A 20,067-nucleotide genomic window follows, 5' to 3' on the forward strand; every position below is an offset into this window, starting at 1 on the left:
CCCAACCGAATTTATGGTCTGTCCAATCAGGACGCAGGGTGGGTGTGTCCTGGAGTGGAGAAGCGACCGTGAGATTCCAACAACAATGGCGGCTCGCATTGAGGAAGCAAGCGTTAGCATTGATGCTGCTATTTCTTCTGTGTTGTCCAATCTATCTGATATTGTTTCATCAAAAGAACATCAGAGAACGGCTTTGAAGGCTTATGTTGGTGGAAACGATGTTTTCGCCCTTCTCCCGACCGGATTTGGCAAGAGCTTGATCTACCAAATGGCTCCTCCTCTCACAGCGTCACGGGTTAGCTTCGGTGTGAGTGGTTGAAATAGCACGTCAATAAAGATGACAGACAAGTGGCTTATCCAATCATATGCAAGGAGTTTTTATAAGGCCCAGCCTTCAGTAAAGGCAATTCCTATGGCGGGTTCCCAGATGTATGTGAGTGGAGCTGGGCGGAGCGAGACATGCATCTGGCTGTTGTCAGGTTAGATTCCTCCCTCTTTGTCTAATTTCCTCCCTCTAAGCTTGTTTCCTCCTCTTCTCTCCCCTAATTACATGTCAAAGAACATGAAAATATGAGCTGCAGAGGTTTGGCAAGCTGCAGTCCACTGCATCTTCCTTGTCTTCATATCAGTCGCCATGGTAACCAATGCTGGGATGCTCTTGTCTCTCTCCTACTTTCATCTTAAATTTTTACTTCATCCCTGCTGAACTTCCTCTGTCCTTATACCCACAATGCTTCACATCAGGGGAGAGCTTTCCAAAGGCAAAAATCAGAAGGGAGAAAATATCTGCAATGTCCATCTAGTGCAGGCTGATACAGAGACACGGACTAGAAAAACTACATTTTAAAGGTGCATAACGACGTTACTTGACACATTTTACAGTAATATGTTGCTCTGGTTGCATGCATAGTTTTTCTGAGAGATTAACACATCTGCTGACATGCTAATTATTATTTTACGTTTCGTTTTCCTCTGATAATAAATAAATCCCTTCTTGCATATATACGATAACACCATAGGTAGGATACTTGGCATGTGCACAGGGGGTAAACTGGCAAGTAGCCTACAGACACTCTGCTGCACCCCTGCCAAATTCTAGGTGGACGCAGACAGGAGGCCTCTGATTGGTCAAATCTACATCCGCTCTACACTATGTGTAATTCCTCTTTGGTACCTTACCGGCTTGTTTTGTTTGTATGACCGCCATTGTGGAAAACGACTCGTGAAGTTGGACCAGCTAGAAGAGCGAGGTGCATGAGAATGCTGGGACCCTTTTTCCACCTGGATCCCCGCTCATTTTCGCACTCATGACCCTCCGTTGTCACAAAAACTTGCCCTCACTTCCTCACCACCTCGGCCGTATCTAGACCCACAGCTAGTTCCTGATTGTCCCTCTTGTGTTGTGGCGTGAAATAACAAAGCTCAGACCACGCTTCAATATTGGGCATAAATCAAAAACATCTGCAACAAGCTCTCTGCGGCACACTGCTGGAGGAGTATAACCAGCCCTGAAGCCAGTTAGCACCTCCTAGTGAAGTGTGTTAATAATTAAGAAAACTCCTCCATCCAGGGTGATAAAAAGCAAAAAAAAAAAAATGTATTCCAAGAGGGAAAAGACTGGAACAGAGCCGTGAATACAGTATTAACAGTATTAATTGGTGTTCTCTGAGGCGGAAGCTACAGCTGCTCAGGCGTTCAGACATAGCTGCTAAGTTGATAAGATTTGTCAGTAGACATCCTGATACCAGTGATGGCAATGCTATTCTTGGTCTCTACAGTCTAAGAACGAACAATATTATAAATAATAGGGGTGGAACGGTTCACAAAATCCACGGAACGGTTCACGGTTTCGTGGTCCCGGTTTTCGGTTTGGTTCAGTATATGTTGATTGTTAGCCTGACATGTTGGTCGTGTTGCTGTTAGCATAAACAAAACGTGTTGCACAATGCTTGCACACTGCTTTATCCACAACTTTCTTTCCGCCGTTTACTACTGGTGAGTGGTTTTGGTGCAGTACCGCCACCTTCTGCTCTGGAGTGTACACGCTTCGCCTATGAGGAAAAGGAGCAGCGCATGAACCGAACGCAACACACGCGAACCGAACGGTTCGGACGGTTTTCATAAACCGTTCCATCCCTAATAAATAAATAGATAAAGTAGTAGATTGGTTCTTACGTTGATGTTGTATACCTGTTTGTGTTTGTTAAGAATGGGAATTTTCCCTTTCCTTGAGGTTCTGAAAAGAGGATCTGGGAAGGATTAACTAGAACTTAGAGCTGCTGTAGATCAGTTTTTTAAATTAGCATTTGTTGGTCTTCAACCATGCAGAGCTGTCACTTTACCATGAGTCATTACAGGACAATCAGGCTCTATGTAGTAGTCTGCCACAATTTGGCTTTTTGATAGATCTGAGGCAGTGCCAGCAGAGGGCGCCACGTCTTTATGTCTGCTCATTGAATTCGGTGCTGAAATTCTATTTAGGCTCTAAAAGGCTAATATAAACACTATCAGGAAGGTCAGTTGGTGTATATACTTTTTTTCATAATGATCAAATGTTTGTTTGTCCTTTGACTACTATGACTACTATGACTACTATTCAAAAAAGATTTTACTACAGAAGAATTGTAGAAGTAGTGAAGACGTGTACAAGCAGTACTTTTACGTACCGCAATGGAAAAATGATCTAGAAATAAGTAAAAATTTCTTAAATTAAGTGTATTTACCCTTAATTTGAGTAGGTAATAGGATAGTTTGCCAATGGAATGAGTATTTTTACTCTTAAAATTAGATAATTAGATAATATCTACTTGAAGTAAGACAATGCCATTGTGTTTTCTTATTTTAAGTGCAAATTCTCTTATTCCATTGGCAAAATGTCTCTTTTATCTCCTCAATCCAAGAACAAATGCACAAATTTTAAGAAAAAATTACTTATCTAGATTTAGATTTTTTTCCAGTGTGTAAAGTCCTTCAACAGTAGGATATAGTAGATTAAATATTGAGTCTCATGAATTAAAGAAATTCAGGGGAAAAAATGTATCTCACATTCACAATATAAAACACAGAGACATCTTTTATATTTTCTATCATTCATACCCAAGGTGCTAATAACTCATCAAGAACAAATCATCCTCTTTATCCCTGTACATCAATGCCAAACAAAAGCAGATTTTTGTTTGTAGTTTCTTGGGATGACTTCCGCAGCAACAGCCGACAGAGAAACAACTAACTCGGGTAAGGTGTGTGCATGTGTGTGAACAAATTTAGTAGTAGCTTAAATTTAGTGACCACTCAAATATAAAGCAGTCAGACCTTCTAAGAACAGATCCACGCACACCATTAGGACCTCTGCTGACGCACACATGCATAATACATGGAAGCTAGATCTGAAAAGGCACAGCCCATTAGAAGGTTTCTGCTTCGGTAAGAAAGAAATAACCTTCAAACAGCCCAGGCTGAGCAGAGAGTCACGTATAAGGATGACACACAGATCTGATTTTCCAAGTTCTGTAGATATGAGCTACTTTTTACTGTTCAGTGAAATAAAAACAGCAGACAAAGAAACAGAAAGTGTGGAGTCACATCAAAGCACAAACTCTAACTACTTCGGTGCACGTTAATAATAGGCTTAGCCTGCCTTGGACCTTCAGTCTCAAGGTGTTCAAACATAAAGACTTTAGTGAAAAATGACTAGAGAGGGAAAATAAGTTCAATCCAATCAGTCAGATGTGATGATTACTGGATCACAGTTTTCAGGCTGAGAGCCCCCACCACCACCGTTCCACCCTTCCAGTGCCCGAGTGTCCTGGCCATGTAATGTGAGGTGGCAGAGAGCCCAGCAGTGCTGTACATTATTTCTGACAGTAGGGTGGGGGACAAGAGGGAAAGACTTGCAGTCCCAAGAGACAGACGGCAGCGAACGGTGCAGTGGTAAGGGAATCGATACCATGAAAGAAAAGAAACTGTTTTGTTTTTGCCACATGACAGCGTGCATGTTTACAAGTTTAATGTCTGACAGCTGCAGCTTGCCGGACGACCAGAGGCCTCTATGCAGATGATCAGATCTTTTAACTGTTCACATTATGCCTTTAATCGAGATTTAAACAAGAACCTCAGCTATATTACATTTAGCATATATGAAACTACATTTCCACTAAAAATAAACATTAATAAAAAATTTTAAGAAGAACCGTCCTAACCACCCTTCACTGGTAATCAACAGCTCAGCTGTAGAGGTGCTCAACAGCACCAAATTCCTGGGAGTGCACATCACAGACACCCTCACTTGCACTGTAAACACCACCTCACTGGTCAAAAGGCCGCAAAAGCGCATGGACCTCCTGAGGAGGATGAGGAGAGCCCACCTGCCCCCACCCATCCTCACCACCTTCTACAGAAGCACCATAGAGAGCGTTCTGACCAGCTGTCTCACTGTGTGGTGTGGAGGCTGCAGCGACTCAGACTGGAAGAAGGTAAGGAGAGTAGTAAGAACAGCAGAGAAGATCATCAGGGCTCCTCTTCCCTTCATCAAAGACATTTCATCCCAGTGCTGCCTGTCCTGAGCCTGTAACATAATCAATGACCCCTCACCCCCCCCACCATGAACTGTTCTCCCTGCTGCCCTGTGAGAAGAGACTTCAAAGCATCCGATGCAGGTCCAGCAGATTCCAGTTTCTTCCCCACTGCCATTAGACTGCTGAATGTTTTATAAAATGGGGTTTATTGTCAATGTTTGGCGAGGTTTGAGGACCCAGATGCAGAGGCAGGGAGGCAGAGGTAAGTTCTTGAAGATTTAATAAATTATCACAGTAAACAGAGGCAGGAATCCAAAAATCCAACTTAGAATGTTACACAATCCAGAACCATGGAGACATCATGGGAAAACAAGCACGAGGAGCCAGAGAGAGACGAGGAACCAGCACTGAGGAACTGCACAGGGAGAGTGTTTATGGTTGACTGAACAAAGGGAGGACTAACGAGCTGATTGGGAGCAGGTGTGAACAGAGGCTTCAAGGAAAAGAGCGAAGGAAAGGGAAACCAAGACAAGAGGGCAACAAAGAAAAGCCTAAGAACTCAAAAACATCCAAAAACACAACAAAATAAGAATTAAACCAATAAAGCTAGAAAACAAAGAAAAACAAGAATCAACAAGAAACTGAAAACTCAAATAAAACTTAACAGAACCGAAACAATAACATTTATATAAAACAAAAAACTGATTGTTGGAAACTGTAAATAATATACAGTCGTATGTTTATATTTACCAATGCTGCTTAATTTTTACCACTGCTGCACTTTAAAAATGGAAATGTCTTGAGAGCTGTACAGAACGAAATTTCTTTTTGCATACACCCTGTTTGTACAAAATGACAATTAAGTCTGAGTCTAATCTAATGCTTTGTATAAAGAGCCTTAAAGCCCATAAGAAACTAACTTCAAAATCTTCCTGGGCTAAAAAGCAGTTACTACTCATAATCTAATCTAGTAAATCCTACTTTTTTGTTGTGTTTTATACATAGATCAGTTAGTGATACCTTTTACGGCATGCTGCTTGTAAGAACTTCATCAGAATGGCTTAAAGGGCCCTACTATGACTATAAGAAAAGGCCCATAAAAAAAACATATAAATCCTCAAATGTAACAATTTATGCAAAAAATTTATCCTAATAGCGTTTAGTTAATCTTTCTTAACCTAAAACAAATTTAAGCACCAGGGATGATCAACTGACATGAATATACCAAAAAACAGCACTGCTATGCTTAGCATCTGTGCTAGTAAGGTCATGTTCATGCATCTATCGACTTTGCAGTAAAATCTATATGCGTCCACATATTTTGATCCCATTTCAGTGAATTCTCACACTATTTCTAGCACCATGTTTCTATCCAATTCTCTGAATTTTTTGCTAACTTTTAAAATGTCGAGAGAAAAAAAGGAAATGACAAGTAGACATGTTTCCATTCATTGGAGCAAATTAACCAGGTGATGCAAAGCATAATGTCGTCATACAACAATAGCGGTAATGAACAGGAAGTAGACTTAGCAAGCAAGTGTTGACCACAGATCAGTAATGAGCCGAGATTTAAATCAATCTGTTGCAATCACTCAAGCTGTACTTACTTTATCATCTTAGCATGTATTAGTGATGTTAAATGCTATTCAGATGTTAGCGAGAAATGCAGCTCTAATGGGACGCTAGTGTTCTGTCAGAACAGCATACGCTGTCAGATCACAATGGTGTTAGTTTTTATTCAACATAAATATAATACTAATTCATTTTTACTATAGAGGCTTCTTCTCTCAACATCCCGGAAATTTCAATCATGTCTGGCTTAGATGTTTCTACTTCAAAATAAGCTGATTTTCTTTTTAAGTAAATAGTAAATAAACATGTATTTGCTCTCCGGTACACCGCTGATAAATTCAATGTGGGAATAATTCTCTGTTGCGCATGTGCGTGCGTATCAGAACAATGTATGCTGATCTGACAGCGTATGCTGTTCTAACAGACCACCGGCAGCAGAAACACCTGATCAGCCATGTGAGGAAAATATTTGCTATGTCAGAACTTATTCGAGGTGTTCCCATCTCCTCTTATGTACGTTTACTTTTTTTATATCAAACAAGTTAAAAACTACCTCAAGCGAAAGTAAATAAAAATCTGCCTTTAAGCTCCTATAATGCTGCAAATAAAAAGACCTTTGCGAAAACAGGTCAAGTACATGCCTTTTCTAATTTAGAGACAAATGGTGGAGTTTTGGGCTGCTCAGGGGCACAGCTGCTTTGCAGCAAGTAGGTTCCGGGGTCGATTCCAGGCCCGGGGTCTTTCTGCATGGAGTTTGCATGTTCTCCTTGTGCATGTGGGTTCTCTCTGGGTACTCCGGCTTCCTCCCACATACCAAAAACATTACTGTTCGGTTAATTGGCCTCTCTAAATTCTCCTTAGGTGTTAGTGTGTGCGTGAGTGGTCTTCTTGTCCTATTTGTCTCTGTGTTGCCCTGCAATGGACAGGCTAACTGTCGAGGGTGTGCCATGGATGGATGGATGGATGGATGGATGGATGGATGGATGGATGGATGGATGGATGGATGGATGGATGGATGGATGGATGGATGGATGGATGGATGGATGGATGGATGGATGATCGCGTTTTCTAATGATACTGCCACCTGTGGCCAAAACACAATACTGCAGCACAGTTCTGCTCCTTCTGCTAGCTCACGGTTGTACTTGAGAGGGTTTTTTTTCTTCACTTTACATGGTGTTGCCGTTGGTGTCTAATTTAAGCTGAATGTTGTTCTTTTTCTGTATTCACAAGCTCCTTCTTGAATATAACACTTTGATTGTTTGCTAGGTTGGCCCAAATGCTTGACGACAGAACGACCGAGCAGCGCCGGAACATGCGACCTGAAGTACATTCAGGGAAAATAGACCACAGGCTTATAGATGCATCAGCTACTGAGATGTCGGTGTCCTCATTAAATTATGTTTTAGTCGTAAAGGTCAAATAAAAATATTATTTTATAGATATTTTCAGTAAAAACTTACAACATTTGAACTTTATTTATCTCACATTGAAGAAATTTACCTCTTCATTTAACCCATGCCCTTGGGGTGGGGAACAGTGGGCTGCCATCATGGGACACCCATGGAGCAACGGGGGTAAGGGTCAGAGACCCAGAGTGGCAGTCTGTGGGAGTGGGTTTCAAACTCACAACATCAGGATTCCAAGCTCTATGCACTAACCACTAGGCCACCACTCTGCTTTTCTACATCATAATGTCTCCCTAAAATACAAAGAAAAGTGGTTCAAGCATAATATTAGCTTTGAGCAGCTTGTAGTGAATGGCATGTGTACATTTCTACTCAGGGCCTCAAAAAACATTAGGTCAGCTCTGTGGCGAAGCTGAGTAAGAGGCAAGGGTCAAACTGTTAAACTGAGAGTTTAGTAGCATTGTGAGGAAGAAACAGCTTTTAATGGGATGGAGCACTGAGATATATGCATGCACTTGCTTTAAGATCTTGACTCCTAATAGTCCATGCATAGGCGGTTCTACACTGGGGCCAGCGGGGGCCAGTGCCACCGTAGATCATGTCCTGGCCCCTGTTATGGCCCCTGTACTGAAGACATAATACTCAAAGAAATTCTAATGATGATGTGCACTGGAACAGACATGGTTACTGATAGGTCCTTTGGATCTATTTCATTTTTTTCTTTACAAATTCTGTTTTACTAAACAATAAACAATAAGGTAATAGCTTCATTGGTATTGACATAGGATCCCAGTTTTCATCTGCTAAATGTTTTTCTCAAAAAAAAAAAATAAATACTTTAATTTTTATCAGTTTGTCTTGATTTCTAATTCAGATTTTATAGAAAATGGTCATTTTAACTTAAATTAAGTCAAAGATATGCAAAATTCCTAAATTATGCACGTATTGAGCTAATAAGATATACAATTGTAATTAAACCTAAATGAATAGAAATTTCACTTAATGCAGCTATCTTCATATATTCAAATCCTTTCCCCAGTTTTGGATTTCATGCTTTCCTGTTCCCCCATGAAAACATGCTGGCCCCCTCCTGGCCCCCTGGTACATTTGGTCTAGAACCGCCACTGAGTCCATGTGCTTCCTGGTATTACAACAAAATCTGTGACCCATCATACATTGTGACCCAAGGGGGGCGCTAACATCTATTTCTATAGGCGGCTCTAATTAGGGGCCAATGGGGGCCAATGCCTCTGTAAATCATGTCCTGGCCCCTGTTACAGCCCCTGTACTGAAGACATAATAATCAAAGACATTTTAATTATAGATCTATGTCATTTTTTTTCTTAACAAATTCTGTTTTACTAATTATTTAAAAACAATACGGTGATAGCATCAGTGGTATTGATAGGATCCCAGTTTTAGATATAGAATTTTAATTAAACCTAATTGAATAGAATTTTCAATTTATGCAGCTATGTTAATGTATTTGAATCCCTTGCCCTGTTTTTTATTTCATGCTTTTCTGTTTCCCCATGAAAACATGCTGGCCCCCTCCTGGCCCCCCTGGTACATTTGGTGTAGATCCACCACTGAGTGCATGTGCTTCCCGGTGTTACACTCAAATATGTGACCCATTATATATTGTGACCCAAGGGGGCGCTCTCGTGTATTTCTCCATAGCATTATTAAGGTTAATGTATTAGTTTTGTGACATTAGGTTTAGCTGCGATTGCTGTGAATTTAGGCTTAGTAGACAGCAGACTGGTGGGGAGAATCCGTCCCAGCTGACACTTCAGTCCCAATATGTGATTGGTGGCAGATTTTGCCGTAGCACCGGTATGTTCCCTGTGAGGCACAGCAGCAGGAGCAGCAGAGGGGGGCACACAGAGCTGCTGCAGCGATGCGTTGGGGCCAAACACCAGATTTACGACCGGATATTTCCACCCAAACGAATCATTATACCTTTATCTCCTCCTTTCATTGTAAAATGAAAATCTCAATCAGTAAAGGTGCACAGATCGGAAAGTGTCTGATCCAAGCCGGGTAATATCTGCAGCAGCAACAGTCCTACACTGTAGGCTGCTGTTACGCAGGCTGGATGCGATCCATAAACGCAACAACCCCCACCCACTGCCATACCGACAGGGGAAGCCCTTCCTTAGAAATCTGGGCATTTCTGTGAAAGGAATCACTCACCCGATGCTGCCCAACGCCTGCTCGAAAAGCTCCGCTTGGAGGATGTTCTGAGGTGCAGAGAAAGCCCCGTTGAAATGTGATAAAACCGAGCTACAGAACTGACGCAATGTCTCAAACTGCATTTTCGCCCTCCGGATTTTTTTTTCTTTCCCTTTTATCCTCGGAAGGTGATCACTCTTTTTCCTCTCACCTCATCCCACATCCCCACCACCCCCCCTCTTCCTCCCGTTAACTCATGCACCTTTCTTCACTATTTAGTTAGAATCTCTCAGGGCGCATGAAACGCAAAAAAAAAAAAAACGCACCGATCAAGTTCCGCGTTTCTCCTGGTTATTTATAAAAGTGTCCTTAAATGAAACGCATTCTGATCGCGATTCTTCGGTCATAATGCTTCACATTTGAAGCGACCAATAAAAAATTAATAAAAATGAGGTAGTCCAAATGCCGGCGAAAGCCCTCTGCTCCTTTGGCAGCGCTGAACATCACATCTCGGTGTGCAGAGGGAAGGAGTAAAGGAGCGGCCAGAGTGGAAAAGAGGCGGAGGAGTGAGGAGCAGCCTGCAGGGCAGCGTCCCTTACCGGCGGATCAGCTGCTGTCTAGTATTCAACTCATATTTGCCAAACAGATAGAAATGAAAACCTGGACTAGAGCGGTTTTGCTCTGCAGCTTCATCTGGAGGGTTTGGGGACGCGCGCAGCAGAGGATAAATAACTCAATGCAATAAGAACGCAGCGCGGCGATACTGGCGTCAGAGTATTTATATATAGACTGCCATATATGGCTCCATACCATCAGGCTCTGCATCAATAATGAAGCTGGACTATCTGTGAGGAAACTGTATACACAAAAAGTACTGTGCTTCTGGCATTACTTATTTATTAGTCTTTTTCTTTACAACCTGAACAGATGAATCCTTTAGGGTCAAAGTTTAACTTCAAAGGGTTTTCTGCATAAACCAACCTCAGTTTTTTAAAACTTATTGTGAAGTAAGGGATGCATCTGATTAACCTAACTTAAGTCATATGGAAGTCATATTTAAATGTCAAATCATTCTGACATAAACATGTATATAAATGTACTCTTTATCAAACAATAGTGTCCTAAAATTTAGAAAATTTCTATAAAAAAGAAAATCCAGTCTTAAAATCTGTTTGTGTTATCTTCTGCGGGCCAGTTAGTTATACGTCAGCCTGAACGCCTAAATTCGGCCAATCATATATCAACGGTTATCTGTCAATCAAAATTTTTTCGGTCATAGCATCTTTGATTCATATGTCGCAGCTAATATACGCAACGGTTGAAATAAGAGTCATTTCCTTTCCCATTGAGTGTTCGCAGTGTTCACGCCTGCTGCGTCTTCAGCAGGCGTAGAGCTAACTGAACTGGCAGCGTTGCGAGGCAAGGGCTCAAACATGTACGGCTGGAAGCCTTCTACACCAAACCAAGCTTCTGCCGCCCTGGCGTCCTCTTCCACAACATCTTCGTCCGCGCTTTCCTCCTCTAAATATAAAATTTTAAGATGGAGGAGACTCATCCACGACCTCCGACACTAAACTCTCCTCCTATTGCATGTTTCCTCTGTCCATAGCGTTCCTTGACAGTGTCGTTTCTAAGTCACCAATTTAGTGCTACTTTAGTGCTACTTGGTGCCAATGGAATTTTCTATTGGGAAACTACTAGCACTAAATTGCTAATTGGTTAGCAAGATGCTTCCGACAAACCGGCCACAACCAAAAGTGCTTGCAAACCTTCCGCCACAACAATCCCACCCCTTCGATCATCAACCAACTACATTCATTTTATTCACTCATGTAAAGTTGTGCACCACTCGGGAGAATTCTGCAGCGGTTGGAACTAGAGTCCTGCACGGGTCGAGTTTTACCAACCCGTACCCGCCCGAACCCGTTAGGATGACTACAGAACCCGACCCGTCACCCGCGGATATCTTCAATTCAAATCCGAACCCGACCCGACCCGTTGTTATTTAACCCGCAACACGACCCGTTAACACATCAAGTAATAGGCTATAGTACGCTGCGCTGCAGAACAGCGCCATTAACACTGCAGCAGACATGTAGACTGTGGCCTTTTTGGAGGGAAGCCCACACTGCCGGCAGGGCTTTAAGCTACAACAAGGGTGACCCCAGTGCCTGATTAATATAACATTTCTGATGTCCATAACAACACACACGCATTAAAAAAAATCACCAACTACCCGCCCGCACTAAAAACATATCCGCCCGACCCGTTTATTTTTATTTATGTATTTTTCACCCGCAAAAGAGCATTTTAGCGGGTGACAGCCGTCGGGGTACCCGATCCGTTGCAGGACTCTAGTTGGAACAGCAGCTTCCCTACAACTTTAAAGAATTAATTAATTAATATTTGGACAGCAAAACCTGTGTAGTGGAAGTGCACTTGAAATTATGCACATGAAATAAGATAATGTACTTGCTTTTTTTAAACATAAATCATCTTTTCCATTGGTTAATCATCTTCCTTACTGCTCAAATTAAGGGAAACTTGTATACACAAAAGTTCTGTGCTTCTGGCATTACTTTTTATTAGTCTTTTTCTTTACAACCTGAACAGATGAATCCTTTAGGGTCAAAGTTTAACTTCAAGGGATTTTCCAAACCCAACTCAGCCTGTTTTATTGAACTTATAGAGTAAGGGCTGCAGCTAATCATTTATTCTTTTCTAATCAATTAACTTGACTACTTTTTTTTTTTTTTAAGAATTCATTAATTGATATTTGGACAGCAAAACCTGTGTAATAGAAGTTTTTTCTCCATCTTAAGTGCAAAATATATACATTTGTTATCCAACTGTTACTAAATTACTACACTGATTTACTTATTACTTATTTATTAGTCTTTTTCGTTAGAACCCGAACAGATGAGTCCTTTAGGGTCAAAGTTTAACATCAAAAGATTTTCCACACCCACCTCAGCCTGTTTTGTTGGACTTATTGTAGAGTATGGTCTCAATTACTTTAACTTCTATTTATTTATTATTTTTGATAGAATTAATTCATTGCTATTTGGACAGAAAATCGTGTTTAGGAAAAGTTTTCTTTCCATGGAAAATGTATACATTTGTTATCCAATTGGGACTAAATTACTGCGCCATTATGGTTGTTCTTTGAGCAAATGCCATGTTTAAGAATTTGGCTACAAATTTAGATGTTTATTCCAAAAATCAATCAAAAATCAATCAATCGGATTAATAAAATAGATTTTTTTTTTTTAGCTGTGTGAATTTTTATTTTATTTTTTTAAAAGAATTTCAAAGTCCGTAAGTGATAAATTTTAAGATATAAAAGGAAGAATTACAGGAAAAGAAAATATTATTAGAACATGAAAAGAGGCTTAAAAGTGTCAGGACTCCAGTTTTTGTGTTTGTCTGTCTTGTCTTTGTGTTATTCTCCCTTCCACCACCAGGAAGTGGAAGGGAGAATAACACCTGCGGACAGTTACCTCATCACCGGACTGCTCTTAAACTGCTGGTTGCCACTACCTCGACGTCAGAGTGTTTGCCAGTTTGGGGTACTCTAGCCAAGCCTTGTTTATGCAGAGTTTATGCTGAATGTAATCTGAGTTTTGAGATTAGATTTTGAGCTTCAACTTTGTTTTTTGTCTTTGCCTATCGGCAGCAAACTGGACCTTTCCGGATCGCCCTTCCCAGGAGGAATCAACTGAGCCTTAAACTGAGCAACGGAGTCAAACAGGAGGTTTGGATCCAGCCACCTTTGAGATTGTTGAAATCACTCTCTGAGTAAGGAAATCATCTTCACCACGACTCGTTCAAGTACCACAGGAAATCTGAGTGGCAACCAGCATCTGCATCAATCTTCACCGTCCGAGTTCTGGGTAAATCCTGTTCCGCCCTCCACCAAATCAAACATACTCTGGTTAACCAACACACAGATTGGAGTCAAGGATTCTCCACTCTGGAAACGTGTGTCAACTAACAGTTCCACTCCTTCAAGATCAACTAGTCGCATTTCCCACTGAGCTTGAACTAACAGTCTGTCTTCCCCTCGTCTTCCAGTTCCGGCTAAGCAGAGTTCGGAGCCACTCTGCACCGAGCTCATATTCCTTCAATAAAACCCGTTGAACTTTTAATCTGTGTCTCTCTGTTTGGCTTCACTGCATGTGGGTCCGAGCCTTAGATAAAATCATGACAAAAAGAGAGATGAAGCCGTTATAATCTTTGTGGGTGAACAAAATTTGCATCAGTTACCCAGAATCCTGTGTATTTTAATTCTAATTTTAAAATTCTATTTTAGACCTAAAGGCAAAGGAGATGTTGTTATTTCCTTACACGCTCTCCACAAAGCAAAACCCATTCAAAAATAATTAAACACCTCATAAGATAACTGTAAAATAACTGTATTTTATTTTGACGGGTAGATAAGATGGTCTGACAATGGAAGGACTGTTTTCCTCTTAAAATAGGACAATTAAATGTTATGCACTTGAAATAAGATAATGAACTTGTATTTTCTAATTTTAAACATAAATCACCTTTTTCCAATGGCAATTCTCCTCCTTACTGCTCAAATCAAGGAAAAATTAACTTCATTTTGGTCATGTATACATTTTTGCTGTACACCTCATTTAACTAAATAGTGCAGTGGTGTCAAAATCTAAATTAATTAATCTTTTTATTTTAACTGCTTCTGTACTATTGTTTCTTGTACTTATTTTATATGTTATTTTACTGTAAGTGTTTTGTGCATTTTCTGTCCATCTGTTCAATAATGTTGAAAAAGTATATATTGCATATCACAGCAAAAAATAAAGAACATGATTTAAGTTTTTTATGAGAAGAAAGAAAAAAGGGCTAAATCTGTAAATAGGTTCTCATTTGAATTGGTTTATTTTAATGTTTTAAGCGTAGTTCAGGTTAGGTTTTATAATAATTCTTGCTAGATAAGGTGTTACCTTGGATGAAAATATTGAATTTCCAAAAGTCTTGTGAAAATGTTACACATTTTTGCTCTTTTAAGAGCCTCCAACACATCGTCATGCTAAATGTGTGTGCTGATTTTAAATGACACTGCTGATAACGGGACACATTACGGGTCTTCCTGGGTTAGCTCTTCACATAAATACTCTGTCAGAATGTCTCCTCCCTTCTTTAGCAGAACAGACTCCTGGATTAATTTATATATTGTTTAAGATTAATGAAAGTGGTCTTTGGTGCCTATTCAGTGGGATTTCTATTTATGGAGTCTCTGCTATCCATCACCACCATTATCCTGTAAATTTTCAGACATCCAGCTTCCTGTTCCCTGCTACTGCAAATGTAAGCAACATCAGTGCCAGATTTTTTCACTGGAAACAGTTCTACTTCTCGAATGATATTTTTAATTAATACGCAGTGGAAAAGGCTTAAGACTACACTATGTTAGTGGTCTGAGTCATTCCTGCATCATTCCCAGGCTTTTATTGTGGTAAAAATATGCTAGATTGATGTATTTTTCTTTTATTGTGTTATATCTGGAGCACATTCAGAGATAAAGGAAAACTGTATAAAAAAGAGATTAGATTACCAAAGTAAAATGTAGCTTTTGAGAAAAGTGAGAGAGAGAATGCTGATATACATTTTTGACGGTATAAAGATCAATGTATAAACTTCCAATCTCTCCATCTTAAAGGTAAAATCCCCCCGAGTGGACACAGATTTAACTACAATACAGCAGAATACAATCAAGCAGAGTCCAAATTGCTGCGTGATTGTGCTGCCAGCATCTGAATGTTTAACATTTTGTAGGGATTTCAGTGAATGAGATCAAAAAGAGTGCAAAATCTTGCATTTTGTCAGTCATTTTACCAAGCTACGTATTGCTTTCGTAGTCCAAACATATTTTATGGAGTAAGATACCAGCCAAAAAAAATAAATAAATGTCTTGGTGTTTGATTTCTTGGTCAAAAAGCGTGAACACTTAGGATTTATATTTGGTTCTTGTTGTCACCTCCTACATACATGTGACATCAGATGTTTAATTTCCAAGAAATTACAACTTTATAAAACTACAAGTACAAATTTACAAGTAGGAATCACAAGATTACAAGAACTAATCACATATCTCTTTGCTGAAATGTTGGCCGTTTCTCAATATGTGTACTTGTGTGTTCTCGTGTACTTGTGTACTCGTGAAACGTCATCAGCCTCAACCCTAATACTTTTTCAATTCACAAGAACAGCAGACCGAGAATGGACAAAGTCCCTGAATGTTGTTCTCGCCCCTCCCTCTTTACACAGCATGCAGACTTGTCCGTTCTTGAGATTGACAGCTCTCCCAGCATGCACTGGGGCAGCAGCAGCTTTCAACGGAGCGCTTACAGAGCTCAGAGTATTAAGTTAAAGGTTCTCTTTTCTGTTGCTGTTCTTCAATAAAAGTACGTTTTAAGATCATTTGAGGCGAGAAAATCATACCTTTATGCGTCACTATATGGAGCATTTACTGATTTAGTCTGAATTTCCGAAGTTGAAAGGACCACAGCAACCAGCGGAGTGCCGAGACTAATGGCAGCCATGTCTAGTCTTAGCCCGTCTGCAGCAGCCCTCTCTCTGCATAGCCGTGTGTGAAGGACCGCTGCCTCTGATGGCGATTTTTTTTGTTTTATTCGGCAAAATGTTCATTTGATTTGTGTTTATCTGACTGTGTTCATTATTAAATGAAAAAAGTAATAATTTATTATCATCTAGAGACTATTAATACCAGGAGGTGAAATGCAGCTCCAAATGAGCCGAGCGTGTGGTGATGTCATCAGTACGCTTCTGTTCCAATTGACCCATATTTATGCTGCGTGCTCCCGTTCTCCCAGAGTCCACTCTATCCTGTGTTCTTCTCAAGAACATACTTGGCGAGGACACGAGTCTTTAATCGTGTTCTTCTGAATTGAGAAACGGCCATTGTTTTTAGCTCATGTACAGTACAACGTCTATTCGATGGTTCCGTTTTTGTCCTCTTCTTCTTCTTCTGGTTTACGTTATCTTACATCCTGATATTGTAATAGTGAGTTAATTTCCAAATAATTTCATTACCAAACTGGCATGCACTTCCATCGGATAACTAAAATAACTTTAAGTAAATAACAGCAGCTCATTTCAAGCACAGAGAAAACACAATTGATTGCTATTACCCTTAAAGTCCCCAAGCTCCATCACAGCTGAATCAGACAGCAATTATTTGTCTTAATATGCTCTGCTGAAGTGAGGGTGAGTGGGTGGATGACTCTTGGAGAAATGCTGACTTAGAGCTAGATACAGAGTATGTGCTTCTGTCTCCCTTATAGGCATTAGGGACTCAATGTACCAGCAGTTTTATGTGGGCTCCTGCGTGGCTTGTGAGATTTAAACCACATCCCACATAACCTATACACAGCCATATAGATCAGCCCTAATGCTTAAAAGCTTCACAAAGTAAAATCCTGCCCGCAGCTTATGATCTGATCTCTAAAACTGCTTTGTTGGACATAATCATCAACATGATTTTAGACAAAATATACATCGATTTAATTTCTTTAGAGCATTAAGAATAAAAGAGGATAGAGTGTTGTTTTTAAAAAAGAACTGACCTGTCTGTAGGTGAATCGCTGGGCCCCGAGTATCTCAGCCCTGTTCCATTGTCAAGGGACGCCTGTCTGGACAGGAGCCCGCCGCGAGGTCTGCTTCTGTCTGACGCTGGTGTCAAGTCCCCTGAGGCTCCCTGGTGGGCATACAGGGATGGGTCGTGTAGTTTGGCCTTTTTTCCCTGTGGCCCACCCTCAAACACGCCACGCACCTGACCGGGCTCCGAGTCGTAGAACCACGCTCCTGATTTAGTGAGGATTTCTTGTTGTTTTCGGCACAAGTTGCATACCCACATAACCTGTAAGCACAGAAGGGGGATTTATACTTCCCAAATTCACAAAGACATCTTTTTTTTATAATGATAAACTGTGATGGCTGGAACGGGGTGTCTTTCCAGGGCTTTGCAAAAGTATTCATGTCCTTTGACCTTTAATATGATGTTCGTGTTCAAATGATGCATGAGAATGCATTTTAATTGGTTTCTTCATGACAGATCTAATCAAAGTAGCCAACTTTTGTGAAATGGAAGGAAAATGACAGGTGATTTAATTTTTTTTCACACAAAAAAAATCACAATCTTTGATTTTTTTTAATTTATTTTTTTAAGTGCCTTGACGTTCAACCACCCATGAGTTAAAAATATCATACAGCTAGGTGCGCTTCTAATAGCTTACATTGCTGGAAACTGATCAGTATTTATATTCCTCTTCATAAAATAGCCAAACTTAATCGGGTTGGATGAAAATCATGGACTTTTTAAAATCTTGTCCAAAAAAAATAAAATATAAATCTGGTTTAAATTAAAATGAGGTTTTAGATACGATCATTTTAAAGGATCGTTTTGCTTTAAACTAAAGTATGTAATGCAGCTGGGTGTTGCACCTTGGTGTATGGTGTACACCAGGGGTCTTCAACGTTTTCCAGGCCAAGGACCCCCAAACTGATGGCAAGATGGAGCGGGGACCCCCTACTTATATATATTGTATGAAATTGTGTTATATCAAACTGGTCCTATAGTCACTTTATTACATATGGAGTAATGTAACAAAAGTGAATTTGATTATTAAAGTATTTCTTATTCCTGGTTGATGGGACAGGTGTTGTGAATGAAACGGTGCCCAGCTTGAAAGAGCTCCTGTGTGTCACTGAATGTGTGCATTGATGACTGAAAGACATCTTCTGCCTCCATTTATCTGTTTACTACAGTGTGTTCAATTCATGTTAATGTCGATTTCAAGACATTTAAATTAGTGGAAAATATTGCAGGGGGGAATATAAAAAAAGAAAGTTCTGATCAACCAAAACTTTCGCGACCCCCATGCAGTACCTCCACGGACCCCTTAGGGGTTGCGGACCCCCTGTTGAAGACCTTCGGTGTACACATTTAATCTCTAATTCACTATCCATACATTTTATAGTATAACTGTTGTTTCTCCAGTATTGTTCTTTATTTCCCTCATTTAATCTTTGTATCTACTCTTACTCGGTTATCTGTCTGCATTAAAGAAAAGCTCAAGATATTGTTTTTTCTTTTATTTAACCGTACTTTGAGGTACAGTACGGTGCACTGCATGGTGCTGTCTACTCCCTATAGACATGCATTAGAGCAAAAGGGGTTGAATATATATAAACAATAAACTTTGGTGAATTACATTTGTAAGACAAAACAAAGAAAATCCTAATTCTCTTGCTTTAAACATCACACTTGACTTTGTCATCAATTTTGACTTTGAAAGTTGAAATTATGACTCTAAATATCATAATTATTACATAGTTATGACATATTCATGACATATCAGGATTATGACATATTATTTTTATGACTGAATTCCATCATTTTAACTTTCAAAGTAGAAATTATGAATTTGTATCTCATAATTATGACTTTGAACTCAATTTTTAATTTGTAGGATAATTTTGACTGAATCGCATAATTTTGACTTTCAAAGCTTAAATTATGACTTTGTGTCTAACAGTTATGACATTAATATCATAATTATTATTTCCAAACCTCGTAATCATGACATGCCACGTGCCATTTCTTTACTTTCAAGTGGTGGAAATGTGCTTCCATACATTTGTGGTTGAAATGTAACAAAACATGATAAAGTCAACATGACATAAACACTTTTGCAAAGTTCAATACAAACACAGCTGCAGCATAAATAAATGTATAAGACATCAAATCGCAGCTGCAGGATGAAAATGACTTTTTAACATTGCTTAGAGACATTTAAGCCGTGTAGTAACACAGATGGCATAAATCTTACATTTATCTTAAAGACATGAATAATGAAAAGTTTTACACATTCAGCAGCTTTTGCAATCCTTAAAAAGAGAAGTAATTGTTGGCATATATTTAGTTTCTGTGAGTTCATTCAGTAGATGTTTTGTGATTTAATGATGCATTAAATTCATGTTTTTTTTATTGCTAACTGAACAGAATCCTTTGACTTAAGTGTTTTTATCAAATATTGCATGTCATGACAAGTTAACATGTTGCTGGAAAAAAATGTCTTTTCCAAAAAAAAAAAACAAGAGGATTTTGATGTCTCTCACATATTCAGATATTTTAAAGCTTTCTTGTTATAAGCCAGGAGTGAATCATGATTCAGGTTTTTCTATGGATCGACTAAGAGAATATCATAGGACCAAAAGGCTGAAAAACCAGCTGAGATGAGTTAAAGGAATAGTACACCCAAAACATGATTAGCCTTCATTTTCTACTCACCCCCATGCTGAACAACACCCTGGAGTACTTTTTTTGATATCTCAAATGCATCTGGAGA

At 39.6% G+C, this 20,067-nt stretch overlaps 1 protein-coding gene across 35 annotated transcripts in view; it reads right to left on the reverse strand.

Moving 5' to 3' along the window:
* Nucleotides 1-20,067, reverse strand: part of rims2a (regulating synaptic membrane exocytosis 2a) — a 192,865-nt gene that overhangs the window by 162,703 nt on the left and 10,095 nt on the right. For 26 of the 35 annotated variants that reach the window (XM_038275109.1, XM_038275108.1, XM_038275114.1 and 23 more), the window contains exon 2: nt 17,284-17,576. In XM_038275109.1, coding sequence (XP_038131037.1) covers nt 17,284-17,573 — 290 coding nt within the window. In that variant the 5' untranslated portion in view covers nt 17,574-17,576. Of the gene's footprint in view, nt 1-9,691; nt 10,398-17,283; nt 17,577-20,067 lie in introns of those variants that run through there. The other 9 variants (XM_038275126.1, XM_038275130.1, XM_038275144.1 and 6 more) reach the window with 7 other exon arrangements.

The sequence above is a fragment of the Cyprinodon tularosa genome, unplaced genomic scaffold (assembly GCF_016077235.1).
Source record: "Cyprinodon tularosa strain WSP-4 unplaced genomic scaffold, ASM1607723v1 ctg941, whole genome shotgun sequence".
NCBI classification, from domain to species: domain Eukaryota; kingdom Metazoa; phylum Chordata; class Actinopteri; order Cyprinodontiformes; family Cyprinodontidae; genus Cyprinodon; species Cyprinodon tularosa.